A 20,331-nucleotide genomic window follows, 5' to 3' on the forward strand; every position below is an offset into this window, starting at 1 on the left:
GTTTCGATTTGCCTTTGGCGAGCCAGCTCTCCCCACTCTTGGCGATGTGGTCTGGGTGTGGCTGGCTGTCCCCCATTCGCAGCTCGATGAATGGACACAGGACTCAGGCACATGAATCTAAGCCAGGATCCACTACGTAATCTGCAGGGCCCAGTGCAAAATGAAAACGCAGGGCACCCTGTTCAAAATTTAGGAAGAATTTCAAGACGGCAGCTGCATTACAACAGATTGCACCTCACTGTGGATGCAGGACTTCCTCGTTCATCTGCCAGACAGCAGGGGGAGGAAGGATTTGAACCCACAGATACCTGCCAAGCTCCTCCACTGTCCTGGTGCTTGAGGCTGGTCCAGGGCTCACCCACATCAGGATACAGAGCAAAGACACGCCAAGGGAACAACGGAAGAGGTCAGCAGTTAAAGAGATCTCACAGGCATGTTGCCTTTGTTGCACATCTGACCATCCTGAGCCCAGAGATGGAAATGTTTCTCTAAAGGTCACACAGCAAGTTCATGGCAGTGTCTGAACTGGAACCCAGGTCTCCTAATGCTAGGGAACCATCGACTGAAACTGCCCACCCTGGCCAAGCACAATAATAACCCCTTGCATGAGTTATCTCACAACAGGAGGTCCCGGTAAGGAAGGCAGCACTGCTGCTGAAAACTAGCTGGGAGAATTTGGGAGGGGCCAAAAGTGAGACAGGCTGGGACCTGGGACCCTTTGCTGCAGTGCTGCAATGCTTGCACATGGACACACCTCTCCTCCAGCAACAAAATACAAAGAAACTACATGGGATTAAAATTAGCTGTGTGCATGCCCAGTTGGGGCAAATTCTGGACCCAAAAGATACAAAGAGACCAAAAAACCCAACTGCCACTTTTGAAGAGCCTGGAACAAAAATACGGTGTCAGGAGCAAAAGCAAGGTACTGCGCATGACCCCTGCACACAACACCACCCAAGGGGTGGGCAAAACACCTAAGCCAGCCCTCTGGCCCGAGCCCTGGACGCACCACTACCCTCATCCCATATAAGGAACAAACTTGTCCCCTTTTGGGGAGCAAGTAAGCAAGGGAACCTGTGGTTTGTTCTCGCTCACCCCTGCTGCAGCAGGGGCCCCAGTAAAGCCTTGCCTGAATTTCTTGTCTGGCCCCTAGTCAACCTGTATTGATTGGGGAAGGCCAAGAACCCTGGTCGGTAACAAAAGGAGGGAGGAGATGCCAGCCCATAATATGTCCTGCCAACCTCCTAGAAACCCTCACACTAGAATCCATCTCAACTGAGAGATGCGCGCCACCAGGAGGGACCTGTGTCAGACCAAATAAGGGCACGAGCAAGATGACTGTCCAGAGACAACCCGGAAAGCTAACCCCACCACTGTAAACCCTGAGACTACGAGCCACAGCCACACGGCAGAGCAGTTCTCCTGGGTTCCCTTACCCGCTGCTCTCCGCCCAGTCTCCTTCCCAATAAAATCTTTTGTTTTGTCAGTACGTGTGTCTCCTGACAATTCATTTCTGAGTGTTAGACAAGAGCCCACTCTCGGACCCTGGAAGAGGTCCCCTTTCTGGTAACACTGGGGGCACTCCCATCACAGGTAACGAACTATGTTTGTCCTCACTAGGCAGGAGGCCAAAAAAAATTCCACCCTAAGATCTTGCTAACCTTTTCAGAACAAATATGACAATAGCAGCTAATGTTTGTTGAGCGCTTACAACGTGCCACACGCTGTTCTCGGAGCCTCGCAGATCTCAACTCATTCAATCCTCACAACAACCCCAAGAAGTAGGTGCTGTTATTATCACCTCCATTTTACAGGTGGGGAAACAGAGGCACTGAAATGTTAAGTGACCGGCCCAAGGTCACACATCTAGTAAGTGGATTTACTGGGGTTTGAACCCAGGCAGGGTTTAAAACAACTGGGGTTTAAACCCAGGCAGGCCAGTTGCAGAGCACAAGGTCTTGGCCAGCACTCTACACCGCACAGAGTGGCCCAGGCCTTCGTCCTGGTGTCTGTGGTGAACAGGCAACCCCCAGAGGAGAAGCAGCTCCTACTGGTTTAGTGCTTGCTGCCGCCAGGTGCTGCGCTCAGCGGTTTACAGGACTTGTCTCAGCAGGTGGTACGTCCCTCAAGCACCCTCCAGGCTCCCTCCCAGTGTCTAGTTACAGAAACCTGGACTCAGCAGACTCCACGCATTATCTCATTTAACCGGGCATCCAGAGGGAGAGTGGACTCCTGCCGCAGATGAGCCGGTGGCTGGACGACAGGATCCAGCTCCATCTCTGCTCTGCTCTCCTCCTCGCTGCTTCATCCTCAGGCTGGTCTCGAGATGACGGCACCAGGTCGGAGGTCACCTTTCAGACATGACGATAGTCAGAGGAAGAGGAAGCGTTTCTCCCCTGAGGATCTCTCTTAAGAGATAAACTCTCCCGGAAGTCACCCCTTCCCCAAAGACTTTCCCACAAACCCCATCATAGGTCTATTCCTGACCCATCCCCTAGGAAATAGACTGGGTTTTACATTAGACCATTGACTCCACCCTGGAGCTGGGGATGGGGCTCAGCCTCCTTGAGTCACACGACCTTGTGGGGGAGGGATAGATGCCTGCACACCATCAGGGTTTAGTTAGGAAGAAGGGGATGATGGATGCTGAGAGGGACGCAGCATCTACTACAGGTGGATATATTATGTTCATTTTACAGATGAGCAAACTGAGGCTCAGGGAGTAACAACTTTCTCAGGGTCACAGCTTATGCATGGGGGAGCTGGGATTTAAACCCATTCTGTAGGACTCCAGAGGCTGTGTGCCTAGCTGCTTCCCTAGTTGCCCAGGAAAGGAAGCCAGGACACCTGGGTTCTTGTTCTGGTGGCACTATTAGCTCAGGTGTGTTTGGGGACAATTTCCTTCCCCTCTCTGATCTGCATCCTCCTGTGAATGCAACTATGGCTTCTTGGGCGTAACCTGCAGGGCCGAGGTGGACCAGCAATGAGGTTATGGGTGTAAGCATTTCAGCAGCTGCAGGTGGAGGGCGCCATGTGGTATAGGAGAGACTCCAGGCTTTGGAATCTGACTGGGCCCTGGGTTCAGATCCTTACTCTGTCCCTAATGAGTGAGACCTTGTACAAGTCCCTTAACAGTCTACAGAGTGGGGATGATGATACCCACTCACACAACTGTTATGCAGGTCACATGAATCCATGAAGGCAAATTCCTTGGTTTAACAAGATGCCTGACACACATCAATTCCTTTCCATATTCCATTTATTAGAGAATGCAGCTTCGTCCTCCAAGCATGGGGTAGAAGGGAAAATACTACATTCAATTGTCTGAGGATCATATCCAATCCTTTTTTGGTAATATGGTGGGGGGGTGGGGTGGGGGGGGGGTGGGGAGGGGAGCGGGGAGGAAGGGAGGGAGAGAGAGAGAAAGAGGGAGGAAATTTTGCCAAGGCACGTCCATCCCAATGGAGGATTGGCATTGCTTGGGCTTTGCTGCCCCCTCGTGGCCACTGTGAGTAGAAAGGGCTGCCCGTAACTGCACACTGGAATGGAAGGAGCTGGGAGACCGGCAGTCCCCAGCTCCTTCTGATTCTCCAGGGCTAAAGGGGGGCCATAGTCTGTTTCTAACGTGCTTCCTGGGCTCGGGGTGGTCAGCCATATTAGGGAACCATTGAGCTAGTCCAATCCTTTCATTAAACAGATGGGAAAACTATGGCCTTGAGAGTAGGTGGGACTTGTCTGAAGGAGGCAGCCAGGATAGGAGCCAGTAACTCAGGTCTCTAGACCCCAGGGCTCTTTCCATTATGCCCTGTCTGAAGTGATCCTGCCAGGCAAGCAGAGCTCCAAAGACCATTGGAACTCACCTGCCAACCAGGGCTGGGATCCCTCCGCTGCTGCTGTCAGGTGGTCCTCCATTCTGTGCGTGGACTCCCATGGTGATGGGGAGCTTACTAGCAGCCTATTCCCTACTCGTGAACTTCGGGACATTTCCCCTTGTCTGGGGTCCAGACTCACCTCTCTGCATCCTCCCCTATTGGACCCAAATCCCCTATCTGAGGCTGAGCAGCTCTGTCCCCTGACACACTGGAGAGGCTGCACAGCCAGAAGAGCCAGAGCTGGGAGGATGAGGGAGATGGAGTGAGTGCTTCACGGCATCGCGAACCCTCTGGACGCATCGCCTCCCTGAATCCTGCAAGACACAGGTGGTTTAGCCTCATTTTACTTCAGAGGGGGTTGAGGCGTAGGGAACTGGCATTAACCCATCCAAGCTCACACATCAGTTAGTGTCGAGGTGGACCCAGTGTCCTTGGTTTATGGGCTTGGGAAGCTCAGTCTGCTACAATCAGGAGCATTCTCGGCTGCCCTGCAGCACTCACTGGGTGTGGCGGCCAGGTGGGCAGCCTGGGGTAGCATTTACTTTGTAAAAACCTTATTGTGAAGTGTAACACACACAGACAGAAGTGCACAAAGATATACAGCTTAGCGATCTATGACAAAGCAGCTGCTCATGACATCACCACCCAAGTCACAAAATAGGACACCACCAGCAACCCAGAGCCTCTTATCCCTCCTGACCACTGCCCCTGTCCTCCTTGCTTTTCCTTCTAGTTTTATGACCTACACACGTGCCCACACCTAACGGCAGTGTGAACTTTATGTAAATGGAATCACACATTTGGCATCAGTTTGGGTCTGGCTGCTTTCACTCAGCATTCACTCAATATCCCCCCACAAATATTTTCACTGCCGGAGGACACTGACATCACAATTTTGTCAGCGGACCTGTGGGCTGTTTCCAGGGTTTGTTATAATGAACGTGATAACTGCTGCGAACATTTGTGCACATATTTCTTGGTGCGTACATGTATACATGCATTTCTGTTGGGTATGTAACTGTATGCGTTTCCTAGAGCTGCCATAACTCAGTGTCACGAACTGGCAGGTTTAAAACCGCAGAAAGTTATTCTCTCACAGTCCTGGAGGCTAGATATCTGCAACTAAGGTGTCAGCAGGGCTGTGCTCTCTCTGAGACTCTGGGTAGTATCCTCTCTTGCCTCTCCCCAGCTTCTGGTGGACGCAAGGAGCATCCATCCTTGGTGTGTTTGCAGCTGCACAGCTCCCACCTCCGCCTCCACCTTCGCGTGGCCCTCTTCCCTCATATCCTTAGGTTATCTTCCTGTAAGGACACTAGGCATAGTGCATTAAGAGTCACCCTACTCCAATAGAACTTCTTCTTCATTAATTACATCTGCAAAGACCCTATTTCTTTTTTTAATACTCTTTAGAAAATTTTATTTTATTTTATTTATTATTTTTGGCTGCGCTGGGTCTTCGTTGCTGCGTGCGGGCTTTCTCTAGTTGCAGTGAGCGGGGGCTACTCTTTGTTGTGGTGCGTAGGCTACTCATTGCAGTGGCTTCCCTTGTTGCGGAGCTCAGGCTCTAGGCGCGCGGGCTTCAGTGATTGTGGCTCGCAGGCTCTAGAGTGCAGGCTCAGTAGTTGGCTATACTTCACCTTTTGCGTTTCACTATACATTGTAAAACCATCCTGTCGATTCCATAAAAATTATGTCGGGCTTTGGAGTGGGCTTGCATCAACTCTCTAGACCGTTTTGGAGGAACTGACATCTTCACATTAAGTCATCTAATCCATACACATCACATATTCCTCCATATCTTGGGGTCTTTCACTTCTCCCCATGGTTTATAGATTTCTACGTAGAGGTCTTGCCCATCTTTTTTTTTTTTTTGGCCGTGCCGCGTGGCTTACAGGATCTTAGTTCCCCGACCAGGGATCAAACCTGTGTCCCCTGCAGTGGAAGCACAGGGTCCTAACCACTGGACCGCCAGGGAATTCCGAGGTCTTGCCCCTCTTACATTGAATTTATTCTTAGGTATTTGATATTTTTGATGCTCTGAAATTGGTATTTTTAAATTAAAAAAAATTTAGGTGCATATAGATGTTCAATAGATTCACATGTACTGACTTTGTATCCAGCAAAAATTTTCAACTTATTATTTCTAATCATTTATCTGTGAATTCTTTTGGATGACCTAAGTACATAATGCTATCTGTAAGTAAAGACAGTCCAATTTCTTCCTTTCCAATCTTCAGGATTTACTTCTCTTGCTTCTCTGTGCTGACTGGGGTTCTCTACTATGATGTTACCTGATGAAAGGAGGCATCTTTCTTTATCTGTCTCCTAATCTGAAAGGGAACACATTCAACATTTTACCATTAAATACATTACATATGATGCTTTCTATAGTTCTTGCTTTTTTATGTTTTATTTTTTTACATAAATTCTTTTTATGGTCAAGGGAGAGAATGTCTTAAGAAAATGGATCGGGAAGAAGAATTTTTTTTTTTAACATCTTTATTGGAGTATAATTGCTTTACATTGTTGTGTTAGTTTCTGCTGTACAGCAAAGTGAATCAGTTATACGTATACATATATCCCCTCTTTTTTAGATTTCCTTCCCATTTGGTCACCACAGAGCACTGAGTAGAGTTCCCTGTGCTATACAGCAGGTTCTCGTTAGTTATCTATTTTATACATAGTAGTGTATATATGTCAATCCCAACCTCCCAATTCATCCCACCCCCCTTCCCCCCTTGGTATCCATGTGTGTTCTCTACATCTGTGTCTCTATTTCTGCTTTTCAAATAAGTTCATCTGTACCATTCTTCTCGATTCCACATATAAGAAATATTGTATGATATTTGTTTTTCTCTTCACTCTGTATGACAGTTTCTAGGTCTATCCATGTCTCTGCAAATGGCATTATTTTGCTCCTTTTTATGGCTGAGTAATATTTCATTGTATAAACGTAGAGGTGGAATATTTGATGTGGAAAACCTTGGAAATTCAGGATATCTAGTTGCCACACCATTGTACCAGCTCCCTTTCATTTTGTTTTTGACAGGCATTAAAAACTGCCTATTCTCAACGTCTGGATTCTTTACCTGCCCCCTGGCTGGGCCACTGTTGTGTGTTACATTGCGTTGGACATTTCACATCACCAGCAGTTGAGCCAGCTGGGTAGGATCAATTTCACAGTGACCCCACAGGCCTCACTTCAAACCAAGCCTTTACAGTTTCTGCTGTTCTGGTAAAAGTGAAGGTTAAGATGTGATGTCATCTCCCACTGCCTGTGCTCTGCAGTGGATATCAGCTGCAATGCGGAACGGGGCCCCTGAGATGAGAGGCAGGATTTGGGGTTGGAATACGGGTCTGAAACTCCAACTCTCTCACCCCTTAGCTTGCAGGATCCTTGGCAAGTTGTTTTCTCTGAGCCTGATTTCTTGTCTTTGTTTTTCCTCTCACTTGTAAAACGGGAGTAAGAATATTTACCTCCTCTGGGTCATTTTGTAGATTATATTGGAGCACTTGGGAAAGCATCTGGCAATTAGTAGGTACTCAATACATTAAAAAAAAAAATCTTTCCTGTGCCAAGGGGTCGACTGGGGGGTGGGGGGGGCGTGGCTGGATACCGATAGATAGAGCTTGCCTCAAAGTGTGGTCTAGGACCTAGAGTGTTGGCCTCACCCAGGAGCTTCTTAGAAATTGAGAATCGCAGGTCCCACCCTGGACCTACTGAGTCAGAATCTGCATTTCCACAAGATCCCCAGTGACTCAAAGTTGGGGAGGAGCACAAAGTCCTGCATTGCTAAGAAGCTCCACACAGGCAATAACTGAGGCGAGGAACTGAGAAGAGGTAGGATGTCGATGACACAGCAGCAAAGATGGGTTTGCAGATTTTGGGGGGCTCTCGCTGTGTTTCCTGCATCCAAATAAGAATGACTTCCTCCTGGCATGAAGCTGAACTCCGTTGAGGACGTTCTCTAGCACAGAAAAGCCAAACCACTAATCTGAATAAATAAGCATCAATTTTATTGAATCATGAATAATTTAAGACTGGTACAATCATCAGATTTATTCTCTATGATGTGGGGCATGATCTCCGGCAGATCACTGGCAAATCCAAAAACCTCATGACAAATGAAAATTAAATAGAGAGGGACGGCGGACGGGGAGGGAGGACAGAAACATACCGTACACAAAATACTCAATTCCTAGTTTTCTCTTTAAAAATGGCTAGAAAAAATTCATCAAAATGCAGCACTTTAATCAATTATTTACAATTTCTATGTTACAATGAAAAAATGTACATCTTATAGAACATATTTCATAAACTGCTCCACTGGAAATAACTAGATCAAAACAGCAAACCTTCCATTTCGTATCCACAAAGTTGGATTATTTTTTCCTTTTGAAGTAGATTCGCCATTATCAAATTCGAATACACAGAATTTTGAAGTTTAAGCATCAACAATAAAATATGTCCCCAAGATACAACAAAGGTCTAGGCAAGTCTCGTTCCGTGTCCCCCCCTGCCCACCCACCACCTTAAACTAAAGGGAATTCCCATCTCACTTATGGCCTGTAAAATTCTTGGCAGTTTGGAAAGAAAACTTTTGGCTTCCATTGGTAACTCAACACAAATGTTGCATAGAATTTCATACATTTTCAAAATTAGCCTAACTGTAGAAAAAGGCAAAATGGAAGCATTTCGGACAGAGCCCTAAATGAGCACAAAGTCACTTTGTCAAAGGTGAGTGACACAAAAGCAAAACAGGACCAAAGTAAGAAATGTGCATATCAGACAACCCTGCTTCCGGAAACTGTAGGAAAGACCCCGAGTTGTGACTCGTACAAGGCTACACTCCTTGAAACCACCGTTTCACTTGTCAGGCAGCACCAGGGACAGAGGTCTCAGTGCTGAGCCTGGACCCGGTGGGAGGGAAGTCTGTGGGACTGGGGAGAAAAGAAAGAGAAAAGAGGGTGCTGTAAAAAAAAAAAAAAAAAAAAGTTTCAAAGGATATTGGCAGGTGTCTACTCACAAGGTGACCGGGAAAACTGCCCATGAGGAGAAGTCCATTGCACCTCCTCCCAAATTCACAGTATGAGCGTGTAAGGTCATTGCTGGGAGATAAATTGAGAAGGACCATTCTTCAGGTTTACCAGAAGGCTCAGGGTGTGACTGACCCCTGAGGTCACAGGCTAAATACATGCTTTAAACATTTTATGAAAAACAAAACAGAACAAGACACACTCACACACCCAGATGACTAAGGAAGGCTTAGCAGAATAGAGTCTGAGTTTACTGAGATTAAAGAAAAGAGCACGCTGAGAGGTTTTCCATTCACCTGCTGGAGGGACACATTCCCCTTTTCCTTTCAAAGAGGAAGCAAATGGTGTCATCAAATGTAATGTGACTGGTTTCAGGTCACGCTCTTGTGGTAAGAAAATAAAAGATGTTGAGAGAGGGACCTCTGGAAATAGAAATGTAAAAAAAATGGAGTAAAAACCCTGATCATTAACAGAGACTCCCCCCATGGGGGTCCGATAAAAATAAAACAGAAACAAATGACTCAAAGATTGACCACCGGCCAATACTGGTATGTTGAAGACACATACGAGCAGAGCATGGCTCAACAATGTCATGTAACATGGTAGGAACTTTTGCCTTTTCCTGCACAAGACAGATCGTTGTCTAGTCAGGGCGTTAGCTGGAGACTGATAAGAACCTAAAAAAAAAAAAAAAAAAGATCTTTTTTTTTTTTTTTTTCCTTTTTCTTTTTCCCACAGTCACGCATCCACACGAATGAGTCTTTTGGATGAGAAAAGTCACATTAGCTTGAGTTCTCCTAGTGAGTAGGTGACTTGTTAGCCCTGTTTGCTCTGATGGGGAAAACAGAAAAATAGACCCCAGGCAGGCACGACACTCATCAATGAACACGGTGAGTACAAAACCAGTTAAGGCATCGCTTTGGGAAGGTCAGCACCGAAGAGGTCAGGCAAGGCTCGTCCGCCGGAGGCTAGAGCTTCTGGAAGGGAGCAGCTGCCTCCACCTGTTGACTTGTGTGACGTCACGTTGGTTCTGGGGAAAGTGCAAGTGTTTTGCGAGGTGACCTCACACCCCACCTGAGGTCGGGGCTGGCATGCTGGAGGTGTCGACGTGTGTCCTGCAGCCTCGAGGACGAGGAGGAAAGGCAAGGTCCCGCTCACCCACGCGCTGAGGACGGGGTCCTGGTCCACTGTCAAGGGCACAGCGACCCCGGCCCCAGCAGGAGGCAGCGAGTGTGCAGGACTGTGAGGAGGGACAACTGAAAACCAGAACTCAGCAGGACCAAACCAAAAGCCAACTCCTGCGGTTCTCACGTTCACCAAAGGATGGATTCTGACCACGAGGGGAAGGAGGGGGGAAAAAAGTCTTCAAAATCAACAGAGTCAGAAAGGGAGAAACTCAACCTCATTGTCAAAGGGGTGATCGGTTCGCCAAGGTAGACCAATTCTCTCTGTACACAGTGTTAGCAGGAGTAAGACCTGATTCATTTCTGTACGAGAAGGAAACAGACACATGCGGCTCTGCGTTTACAGCCACATCCGCTCGGCCTCACTCTCACTTATGGATGAACCGGAGGCTGATGGGTCTGAAAGGCGGGGGTGAACTGGAACAGGCAAAATACCTCTCGGGTAAGGAGAGCACCATTTAAGAAACAAACCAAAGAGAAAGCACGATTTGTTTTTCCTAAGTTTTTCCTGTGATGCGGCTCTGCAGTTCGTTGAGTGTGACCAAAGCAAGGGCCCCAGCTGGCATCGGATCTCTCTGTGGCCGGTGTGTTGGAAGGTCGGCAGCGGGGTTGGAGCTGCAGGGTCTGTGCGCGGAGGAATCCCTGCTGTCTCCGTTTTCAGCTCTGCTCTCATCTCTTCTGTCTCTGGGCCGCTGAGGGCAGGATGCTGTTTGGTTTCAGAGCTTCAAGTGGGTTGGCTTTTTTTTTTTTTTTTTTAAATCCTTTTCATTTCAACGGTGATGGTCCTTTCCCGAGAAGTATCTTTCAGTGTCTTAGGAAGGTCACAGCAACAAGGCAAAACAATAATTGACACAGAAGATGGTGCAGTTCTCCCTGTGAAGGAAGCGGTCCCGAGGCGGCTGGCCCGGGGCGCCTGCACCCAGGTCAAGGCTGGAGGACGAGGAGGGTCCGGGTCTTCGCGCGGCACTCACGCCGAGGCCGGGGGCTGGCTCAGGAGGGCGTCCTCAGGGTGGTGCAGGGGAGGGAGGTGGAGGGCAGGAGGGCAGGCTCCGTGGCCCGGCCGTCACAGAGTCGACTCCAGGGACGAGTCCAGGATGTCGTCGTGATGGCTGTTGCTGTTGGAGTCGCTGTCATAGCTCTGGGGGCTGGAGTAGTTGGCTGCTTCCTGCAGCCTCATCAGCATGTTCATCTGGGGAAAGAGCGGAGACTGCGACGTGGCTTCCGGTCCGGTCAGCCGGCCACGCCTGGCCTCTCCAAAGCTCACGCCACCTCCTCTAGACTCACCCTGGGGACTGTGGCCCGCAGTGGACGAGAGCACGGGCCCTCGGCCAGGCTTCCAGGGTTCAAGTCTCGGCTCCACGACTTACTAGCTGCATGACCTTGGGCCAGTGACTTAACTGCTACACCTCAGTTTCTTCACTGGTCACATGTGAATAATTATACCTGCCCTACAACGTTACGGTGTGGATTAATACATGCAGATCACTGAAAATACAAAATCCTCTAAAAGATAATGTATATATATTTTTTACTTGGGAGGGGCACCTTAGTCAAATACAGCCCTCAGCCTGGGTGAGATGCCAGCCAAGCGCCCCAGCACCGCTGACCTCGAGGTACACGGTTCCCCCTTCGATAAGCATCGAGCCCATCTGTAGTCCTGGCTCTGGCCAGAGGGCAGCCTGGAGTCACCTGGGCTCCAGCCCCTGTCAAGGCCTCTATGGGGAGGCGGAGGACAGCATCAGTAAAGCAGAGCCTCGGAACACAGAGAGGCCTGGATTCCAATTCAGAAACCTTTGGGCAATTATTTAATGTATCTGAGCCACCAGTTCCTTATCCATACAATAGAGAAAATGGCAGTACCCATCCCATAGGGCTGAAGTAGGGAATTAAACGACATGATGTGTATTCAACCCTTAGCATAGGGCCTGGCACATAGTAACTGTTCAATAAATGTGATAAATCTGCTATCATCATCACCATCATTTCTCTTAAGAGTTTAAAGACAGTGTTCTTGCGTCTTCCCTGGTCTACAGCCTATTGGTCATTTGTGTTCAAGGGGAGATGGGGAACTGAAAACCACCAATACTTTAATTTTATTTACAACTATAAACTGTGTGTGTATGTATTTTATATTTTATCTAGCAAAATTAGGAAGATAGGGTCTCTCTGAGCTATCTTCAGACTTGGTGCAGCTGGGCGTGAAATACAGCTGCCCCCTGGCTGGCCCTCAGGATGCCTAGCAGAGTGGGCCCGGGTGAGCGAACCACAGAAGCACCACCATCTGGTGTCCATCTGCATGGCTGCAACCAGGAAGGGGTGGAGCGGAAGTACAAGGAAAAATCCTTCGCAACCAGGATTATTCATTCACTCATCAAACACTCCCTGTGTACCCATAGTATATGGTCTGGAATAAAAACAAGACAGTCCTGCCCTCCTGGAGGCCTCAGTCTCAGGAGAGTGAGAGATCAGTTAACAAGAGGGCTATCATAGCAGACACCTGTGGTCCTGGGCAGAGAGAACAGGACTTGGGGGGAAACACCAAGTATCTAACTTGGTAAGCAGAGGTAGCTGGGCTGGCATAGCTGACTTCTGGGAGCCTGAGGTTGGAAGGACAATTCTGTGTAACTATTCGGAGAACCCCGGGTCTTACCTAAATGCCTTCTGTGTTTAGTCAGTGACACAAATAGCCCTGGTTAAGAAAAGAATGTCCAGGGCTGAGCTGGCCATTCTTTCCTCTAGATATCCTAAATTCTATTTTTACATAAGTTAGAGTTCATGAGCTTGAACCCCCAAAAATAGTTCCATGACTTTGGCTTTTAGTAACGGTTAACGTTAGAAATGGCCTTTTACAGGTTGATCCTTTCCTCTGGAAAACCACTGTGGTAAACACTGCAAATTAGGTTGTGCTTAGTAATACAAGCCATAAATCCATTTAAAATAAAATTCCCGTTTAAAATGTCTCAATAGGACGACAGCTGCATCCCGCCTGTCAGGAGTGGCAGACAACCCCAAAGCACCTATTATTATTATTTTTTATCTAGCAAATCAGTTAGTCACTAGGGATAGAACAGCAAGTCAACTGTCTTTTAATCCTGCCGCATCTCTTATGAATATGTTCTTTCATTAGGTAATGCAAGCAATATTCTTTGCAGTGTTTTTCCTTTTGCCTTAGTTGCCAAGAGAGCTCAGGGTTAAATTTATAGCATGATAATGGTCATTTAACCATGGGAAGTTCTGGTATATGTGCTTCAACTTTCTATTTTTTTTTTTAAAGATTGATTGATTGATTGATTGATTGATTGCTATGTTGGGTCTTCGTTTCTGTGCTAGGGCTTTCTCTAGTTGCGGCAAGCGGGGGCCACTCTTCATCGCGGTGCGCGGGCCTCTCACTATCGTGGCCTCTCCTGTTGCGAGCACAGGCTCCAGACGCGCAGGCTCAGTAGTTGTGGCTCACGGGCCTAGTTGCTCCGCGGCATGTGGGATCCTCCCAGACCAGGGCGCGAACCCGTGTCCCCTGCATTAGCAGGCAGATTCTCAACCACTGCGCCACCAGGGAAGCCCTCAACCTTCTTTTAATAGGGCTTTTGATTTATTAGGTCTAATTTCGCAGTATGCCTATGTATGGGTCTTACATTGGCAGAGAGTTCTAGAATTGTAGTGGTATGATCTCTGACCCAGGTTCTTCTTAAAGGGCCTTTATTGCTTTATCATCAGTGGAGTAAAGGTGCTCAGGCAGCGTTAAAGGCTTAACTCATGTCACTGGCCAGGGGACCCGCATTCAGGCCCCCTTGCCCTCTCCTCCATGAGTCCCTCCCGCCCTCAAACCTCTCCCTGCCTAAGCTCCTGACCATTTGGCTTGGGCTACTGGGCAAGACATGATAAAGCTGGCACTCAAACCAGAGGGCGAAGAGTGGTGTAGGGACATTTAGGGAGAAAAATCAAATTCTTGAACTTGTATCTGAAAAATTTCAGAGGGGTTAAAGACAAGAGTGAAAAACTAAAAACAAGGAAGAAAATATTGGCAAAAATGTCCCAAATCTTGGGATAGGTCTAGCCTTCCAAAGCAAGGCTGGGGCTCAGTCACTTCCAAATTTCCGGTGTGCCTGGCATGAGGCCCAATACACAGTAAGTGCTCAGTGAATGCCGAGCCTCTCTGGAAGCCGAGAACTCACCAGCGGGTCTCCGTCAGCATCGCTGGGCGGCATCTGCTTGCTGGTTGACCCCTCCCGAGGCATGGAGTAGCCGTCGAAGCCGACATCCTCGGGGCGGAGCTGCAGGAGGGGAGGCCACTCATGCTGCTGGGGGCTGGCTGCCCAAGGATAGGTGTCCATCACCCACTTGGCGGGGTCCTCCCAGGGGGCCCGCCTTCCATACAGCTGGAAACAGACAAAGAAGGAACAGTTAGGAAGTGGGCCGAGACCTCTTCTGCAGGCCTGGTTTTGCAACTTTCTGAAAAACTCTCCAAGCCCAGCATTATGCTTCCCTTGATGGAGTAATTCCACTTCCAGAGGAAATCCTAAGGAAATCATCCAAGGCACGGACACCTTGATGTACTAAGACCAAAGGCAGCATGACCTAGGGAGTAAAAGCACTGGCTTTGGAGTCAGCCTGACCTGGGTTCACATCTCAGTTCTGCCACTGACTCACTGTGTCGCCCTCAACTCTAAGCCTCGCTGATCCAACTTGAAAAACAACTCTGATTTGAAGTGTTTGCCAATTTCCATGATATGAATACTCCCACCGTGGCCAATCAATTACCAACACGATGTCACTGAATGTGGAGCTGGAAAGAGGTGCTGTCATCCCACTGAGCACCCTCCCTCCTCCACGGCACACAGATGGGGTGCTGGGTATCAGCAGCCCAGGCAGAGGTCACCAATGGCTCTGGCTCGATAAAACCCCATTTCTTAAAGTGAGTCTGACTCTCAGAGCCCCCGTGTAGAGGCGCTGGTCACTTTCAGAACAGCAAATTGTTAAAGGGGTTCCATGTGGGTACTGGAATTGTAACTGCTTCTCCTCCCTCATGTATTTTTCAAAATTGCCCAAAACAACTAATTTGCTCTTAAAGCAGAATTATCACATAATTTTGTAAGACCAGTACCATGCCTCCAAGCTCTTTTCCTTAAGCCTGAAATACCGAATAATACAATGATTTTAGTGACTTCTTCTGGCAATTTCAAGAAATACACACACTCTTCAAAGAACAAAAACCTAGGCTGCACCACTTCCCAAGGCGAGGCTCTGCATCTCACGTAGCTGGGTGCCTTCTCTGTATCTTTCCTCTTTAACACCACCCCTGCCGCCACACCTTACAGCTCACTGTGTGCCAGGGATTACGAGAAGCACTTGACAAATACCTTGTTTAACCACCATGTGATTCCAAGAGGAAGCATCACTACCCAAGTTTCCCAGACAAGGAGCCAGGCCCAGGGACGAGAGAAGGCAGAACTGGAATCCAAGTCTGCCCAGGTCTGTGGACCACTTAAGTCTGAGCAGGTGTGGCAGGACTGGCTCACAGCCAGGACAGGACGTGCCCACCCAGGAGAGTGCCACCTGTGGCTCTGGAAGGGCACCCCCTCTGTAGGGCATCACAGGGGTACAAAGACCAAAGCCCCCTGAACCACAGCGGCTGCAGGGCGGACTCTAGAGTGGAATTACATCTGGACCGCAGCCTGTCTGTCCATCTGCCTGCTCCCTCTGTCCTCCCAGAACTCTTACAGTTGAGAGGGGAGGGAGGGGGATGTGGGGAGAGAAGGCTGACAGTACAAGAGAGCTGAGCTCCGACTGATAAAATCACGTCTTTCCCAGGTCACAGGCTGCCTCAGCTGGAAGGAACTGGGGTCCCAGCCGCCACATCTACCAGATGGAGAACTTATGGCTTAAAGAGAAGAGCCAGTTGTGAAAGGTTTCGGAGCAGAGCTGGATTCGAACCCAGGACCCTGGCATCCTTGTCTGGGCCTTTCCCTTCTCCACCCCTCCTGACAGACTCCACTCTGAACAACTCGGTATCGGCAAGAGCCACATGACTCAGCCAAAACCAGAGCAGGGAGATGCAGGCCAGGCTGTCTACCCGACGAGGACACGTCACCTGGGCTGGGCTTGCTGTCTCACGATTGCCTAAGCCCCCTCCGATTGTCTCAGGGAAGCACCTGCCCTGCCCACACTGCAGACAGGCCCGCCCACCTCCCTTCCTCCATGGCCGCCTCCTCCTCCACTCAAGATACACAGCCTTCTATGAGCTCAGCGCTTTCAGACACCAGCACCCTTCCTGTCTAGTGCTCCAGCCCTGTCTACTGCGAAACCTTCCTTAACCTGGGGCAGCGGTGACTCCCAGGCCTGAGAGCTCAGTCTGACCTTGGAAAGGCGACTCACGGTCTGAGCAGGAAGGGATCATGTGAAGGTTCGTGTGCACATGGGTATGAGTCAGGGAGGAAGGGAACACAAAGCGCTTGGGGATATTTAGAACTGAAAAAGCCTGTTGCACATAAGAAACATTCCTGCAACTTGTAGAAGCTTCTCCCTCCAAGGGCTTTCCCTACAGCACTCAGCTGACTTTCCCAAGCCAGATTTCACATGTGTGAGGCTGAACCAAACGTCGTTTCTGGCAGCTACTGCTTCTGTCTCCATCCTCCAGCCTGGAAGAGAAGATGCTCAGGGCTGCAGAACAACAGAGCCTAGAATTCCGAGCTCATCAAGTTCCTAGAGGGTCTGGCCCCGTGGCTTTTAAATTTTTGCTCTGTTCCCCTGACCCTACTATGAGTAGTCTGACGAACTTTGGGGCTCCACAGAGCCAGCCTGAAAAAACTCTTCTAGTCCACACTTTTCAGATTACAGATGGGAAACCGGAGGCTTAGCAGTGGGAGGTTTGCCCAGAGTCTCAGAGCAAGTTGGGTCATCTGATCAATGGCTCTCCACTCTCCCCTTTCCACCAGGGAGACAGGGGTCTTTTGAGTGACTCTGCAGGCTTTAGACACTTTGGCAAGTGTTTACAATGAAAATTCCAAAGGGGAATAGGGCTGAGGACTAAGTCATAAGACAAATGCACACCTGGGCACATCTAACGTCGTCTGCAAGAACAGAGAATATTTTTGCCACTTGACGCTGGATATGTCTAAGTCCAGGTGATGAATGGCTGGGTAAGTACCGTGGCAAGCAAAGGATGTATCGTAACGCTCCTTGGTCCCACTGCAGAGCCCTGAGGCAGCTCTGGGAAACAGCAGACAGTGGTACAGACAGACAGACAGACAGACAGGACATTCACTTTCCGCAAGGCAGGGAGGAGCCTCGTATGCCCACTGGGTCAGGAAGAGGGAGCCAAGACACTGGAAACGGAAAACTTGGCCACTGGGCACCTTCTGACTCTGTGGGATGCACATGTTTATCACACGTGAAGGCATCAAGGTACCCATTCTGGAAGAGCCTACAAGCAGTTGCGCGCGCACACACGCGCGCGCACACACACACACACACACACACACTCTACTGGGAAAAGACTCAGGAGCCAAAACTTGCAATGACACCTGGTACCCACTAGGGGGCGATGCCGCTTCTCCTCCAGGCAAGGCTGTGCCTGTTGGGGGTGCTGACTGGAAGCCCCTGGTGAGACCTGACGGCAGCAGGGTCTCTGTGCTGCCAGCCACCACCGGCGGCCCTGCAACAGCCCAATCTGGGGACTCCACCTCTTCTTAGCTTATGACCTTGGCCAAGGGCTTAACTGCTTTGAACCACAGCCTCATGGCCACAGCACTCCTCGCAGGGTCAGGGCGGAGTAAATGGCCTGCACAGCGCCCAGCACACAGTGAGCTCAGGACTCAAGGTAACACGAAGGAGAGTGAGGAATTTTAAACTTTTTTTTTTGAATAGAAGAGTCTTCTTGTCAAATGAAACCTTATGTAGAACATGATGCTGTGAAACACAATACTTGGTTCCCTGAGCCACCTGAGGGGTCTGGATGCAATAACAGGGGTCTCAGGACAGCCTGAAAAATCACGGAAGTAACCGAGGCGTCAGCTACGGGCTACGACGCTGGCTCATCCACACCCCGCCTAGTGAACTGGGGAAGGGTCAAAAACTCCTGTGAGCCTTGGTTTCCTCGTCTGTAAGGTGCATACCGGGCGCTGAGAACTAAACGGAATCATGCCTGTCAGGCCCCTGGCACAGTGCCTGGAAGGTAGCAGCCTCTCAATAAATGTCATCAAACTTTCCTTCAAAACTAGAGACATGAAGGACACTCCAGGGTTCCTCATGAATCCGCAGATTTCATGGGGTCTCCCAGGCTGCAGAATGGGATGAAGTCACAGGTTTGGGGCAGGAGGGCTCACTTTTGAGCAACTTGGTACAGTGCTAACTCTGGCTGCCTCCCCTGGTTGTTTCCATGTTCTTGAAAGACCGTCCTTCAAAAGACCTCCACAGCACAGGGAAGTGATGACTTTTCTTGCCTCACAGTGAACTGGTGAGTCTCCTGAGACGGTGGCATGTTTCTGTTCCTTGTCCTAAACGGGCTGTTCCACAGCCACCCCCAAGTCCTTTCACCTACAGCCTCCTTGCTCTTGGTGGGAAAGAGACCCTTGAAGATCAAGTCCATCAGCAACCTCTCCAGGACGGGCAGGGAAGATCAGACCCCACTTTCATAGCCATGCCCACAAGGTCTTCTTTCAAGCTGAGGTCCAAGGAGCAGGGCCTTAGCACTGTCCATCCTTAGCGAGGACCAACGAGGGGCCTCTGATGTGTAGCTAGAGGCTAGAGCAAAGCCTACCCCTCCTGGTTGGTGCCTCCTTGGGCAGGAAGCCTTTATTCAACAGCACTCATGACTTTTTCCAAGCACACTGTAGGTCACTCCTGTCCTGCACCAGGAGACGTATTTGGGCAAAGAAGCAAAGGGGAGAAGTGAGAGGCGAGGCAGAAATAGAAGGAAACAGTGCCCCTTCCTCCCCTGCAATTCCTGTGGCTTCTGTCGAGCAGCGCGGGTTTCTACTGCAGTCCCCGGAAGCCCCTGATGGGAAGAGAGAGAGGCTTCTGGAACGAAACAGACTCCAAGAATCCAGCAGGCGGGGCATCCCAAGAAAACAGGAGTGACCGGGTGGCTGTTTGGGTTTGTGGTCCTAACAAATCCATTTGAGTAAAGACTAAATTATGGCTACTTTACACAGTGAATTTATCTACCTAAAGAGAGTCAACTGCACAGATCTGAAATCTTTCAGATTTTCTTTCAAAAGCCACATTCGACAAAATAGAAATGCTGCCATCAATGGGAGAAATAGCTGAAGGGCATTAAGAGGTACAAACTTCCAGCTGTGAAATAAATAAGTCATGGGGATGTAATGTACAGCATAGGGAATATAGTCAATTATATAGTAATAACTCTGTACGGTGACAGATGGTAACTAGACTTACCATAGTGTAATTCCGTAATGTATAAAAATATCAAACCACTATGTTGAATGCCTGAAACTAATATACTGTATGTCAATTATAATTAAAAAAAAATGCTGCCATCAATTAATGATCTTCAGACACTGGAAACTAAGGCCGGTCAAGGGATTGCCGAATTTCTTGCTACTCTCTGCCTTCACAATCACTTATATTTGAACACGGTGGCTTGAATACGCAGCCTACACACTCCAGTTCAATGAAATACCAGTGACCAGAGACGCACCACCTTCCTTTTCAAGCCCTGGTTGTCCTGAATGTCTCCGAAGACCCTCAGTGCTGCTGCATGTTACAGATACAAAGCAGCTGAACATTCGCCAGGCTCAGCTAAACGTACACAAATGACAAACCCTGACGGAAGCCATTAAGGTGTGCCGTCACACACGTGCATGTGGGTGTGCAATCCCTACGTGTACCGTCACACACATGCATGTGGGTGTGCACACCCCCCCGGCCCCGGGTCCTCCACCAGCATCATGTGTCTCCCACTGTCCGGTACTGAGGAAACACAGCCCTCAGAAACCCGGCTGTCAAGCTCGTTCCTGGACAATTCAGCCGTGCGTGATGCCTGCTAATTACTCAGAGTGGTCCTGAAAGCCGACAACCTTCTCAGGCCACCTCCAGACTCAACAATAAAACTGTTACAATCTCCAATTTACTGCTAAGCTCCTAGCATTAGCCCCTGGGCTGAGTGAGAAGTGAAGGATTTGGGCTTTCCAGCTGCAGCAGGGCAGGAGGGATGGGCAGCCACGTGGGCCCAGGGTCACCTGTGAGGGGTCCTGGCGTCAGGCAGCGAGTGCCATGGGGCT

The 20,331-nt window shown here is 49.3% G+C and overlaps 1 protein-coding gene across 11 annotated transcripts in view; it reads right to left on the bottom strand.

The window, feature by feature from the left end:
- Positions 1-7,868: 7,868 nt before the first annotated feature.
- NAV2 (neuron navigator 2) overlaps positions 7,869-20,331 on the bottom strand; it is a 398,333-nt gene continuing 385,870 nt past the window's right edge. For 10 of the 11 annotated variants that reach the window (XM_057552146.1, XM_057552147.1, XM_057552143.1 and 7 more), the window contains 2 exons: positions 14,266-14,469; positions 7,869-11,282 (listed from right to left, as the gene is read on the bottom strand). In XM_057552146.1, the coding sequence (XP_057408129.1) occupies positions 11,157-11,282; positions 14,266-14,469 (330 nt within the window). In that variant the 3' untranslated portion in view covers positions 7,869-11,156. The remainder of the gene's footprint in view (positions 11,283-14,265; positions 14,470-20,331) is intronic. The other variant, XM_057552144.1, reaches the window with a different exon arrangement.

The sequence above is a fragment of the Balaenoptera acutorostrata genome, chromosome 9, assembly GCF_949987535.1.
Source record: "Balaenoptera acutorostrata chromosome 9, mBalAcu1.1, whole genome shotgun sequence".
Lineage (NCBI taxonomy): Eukaryota > Metazoa > Chordata > Mammalia > Artiodactyla > Balaenopteridae > Balaenoptera > Balaenoptera acutorostrata.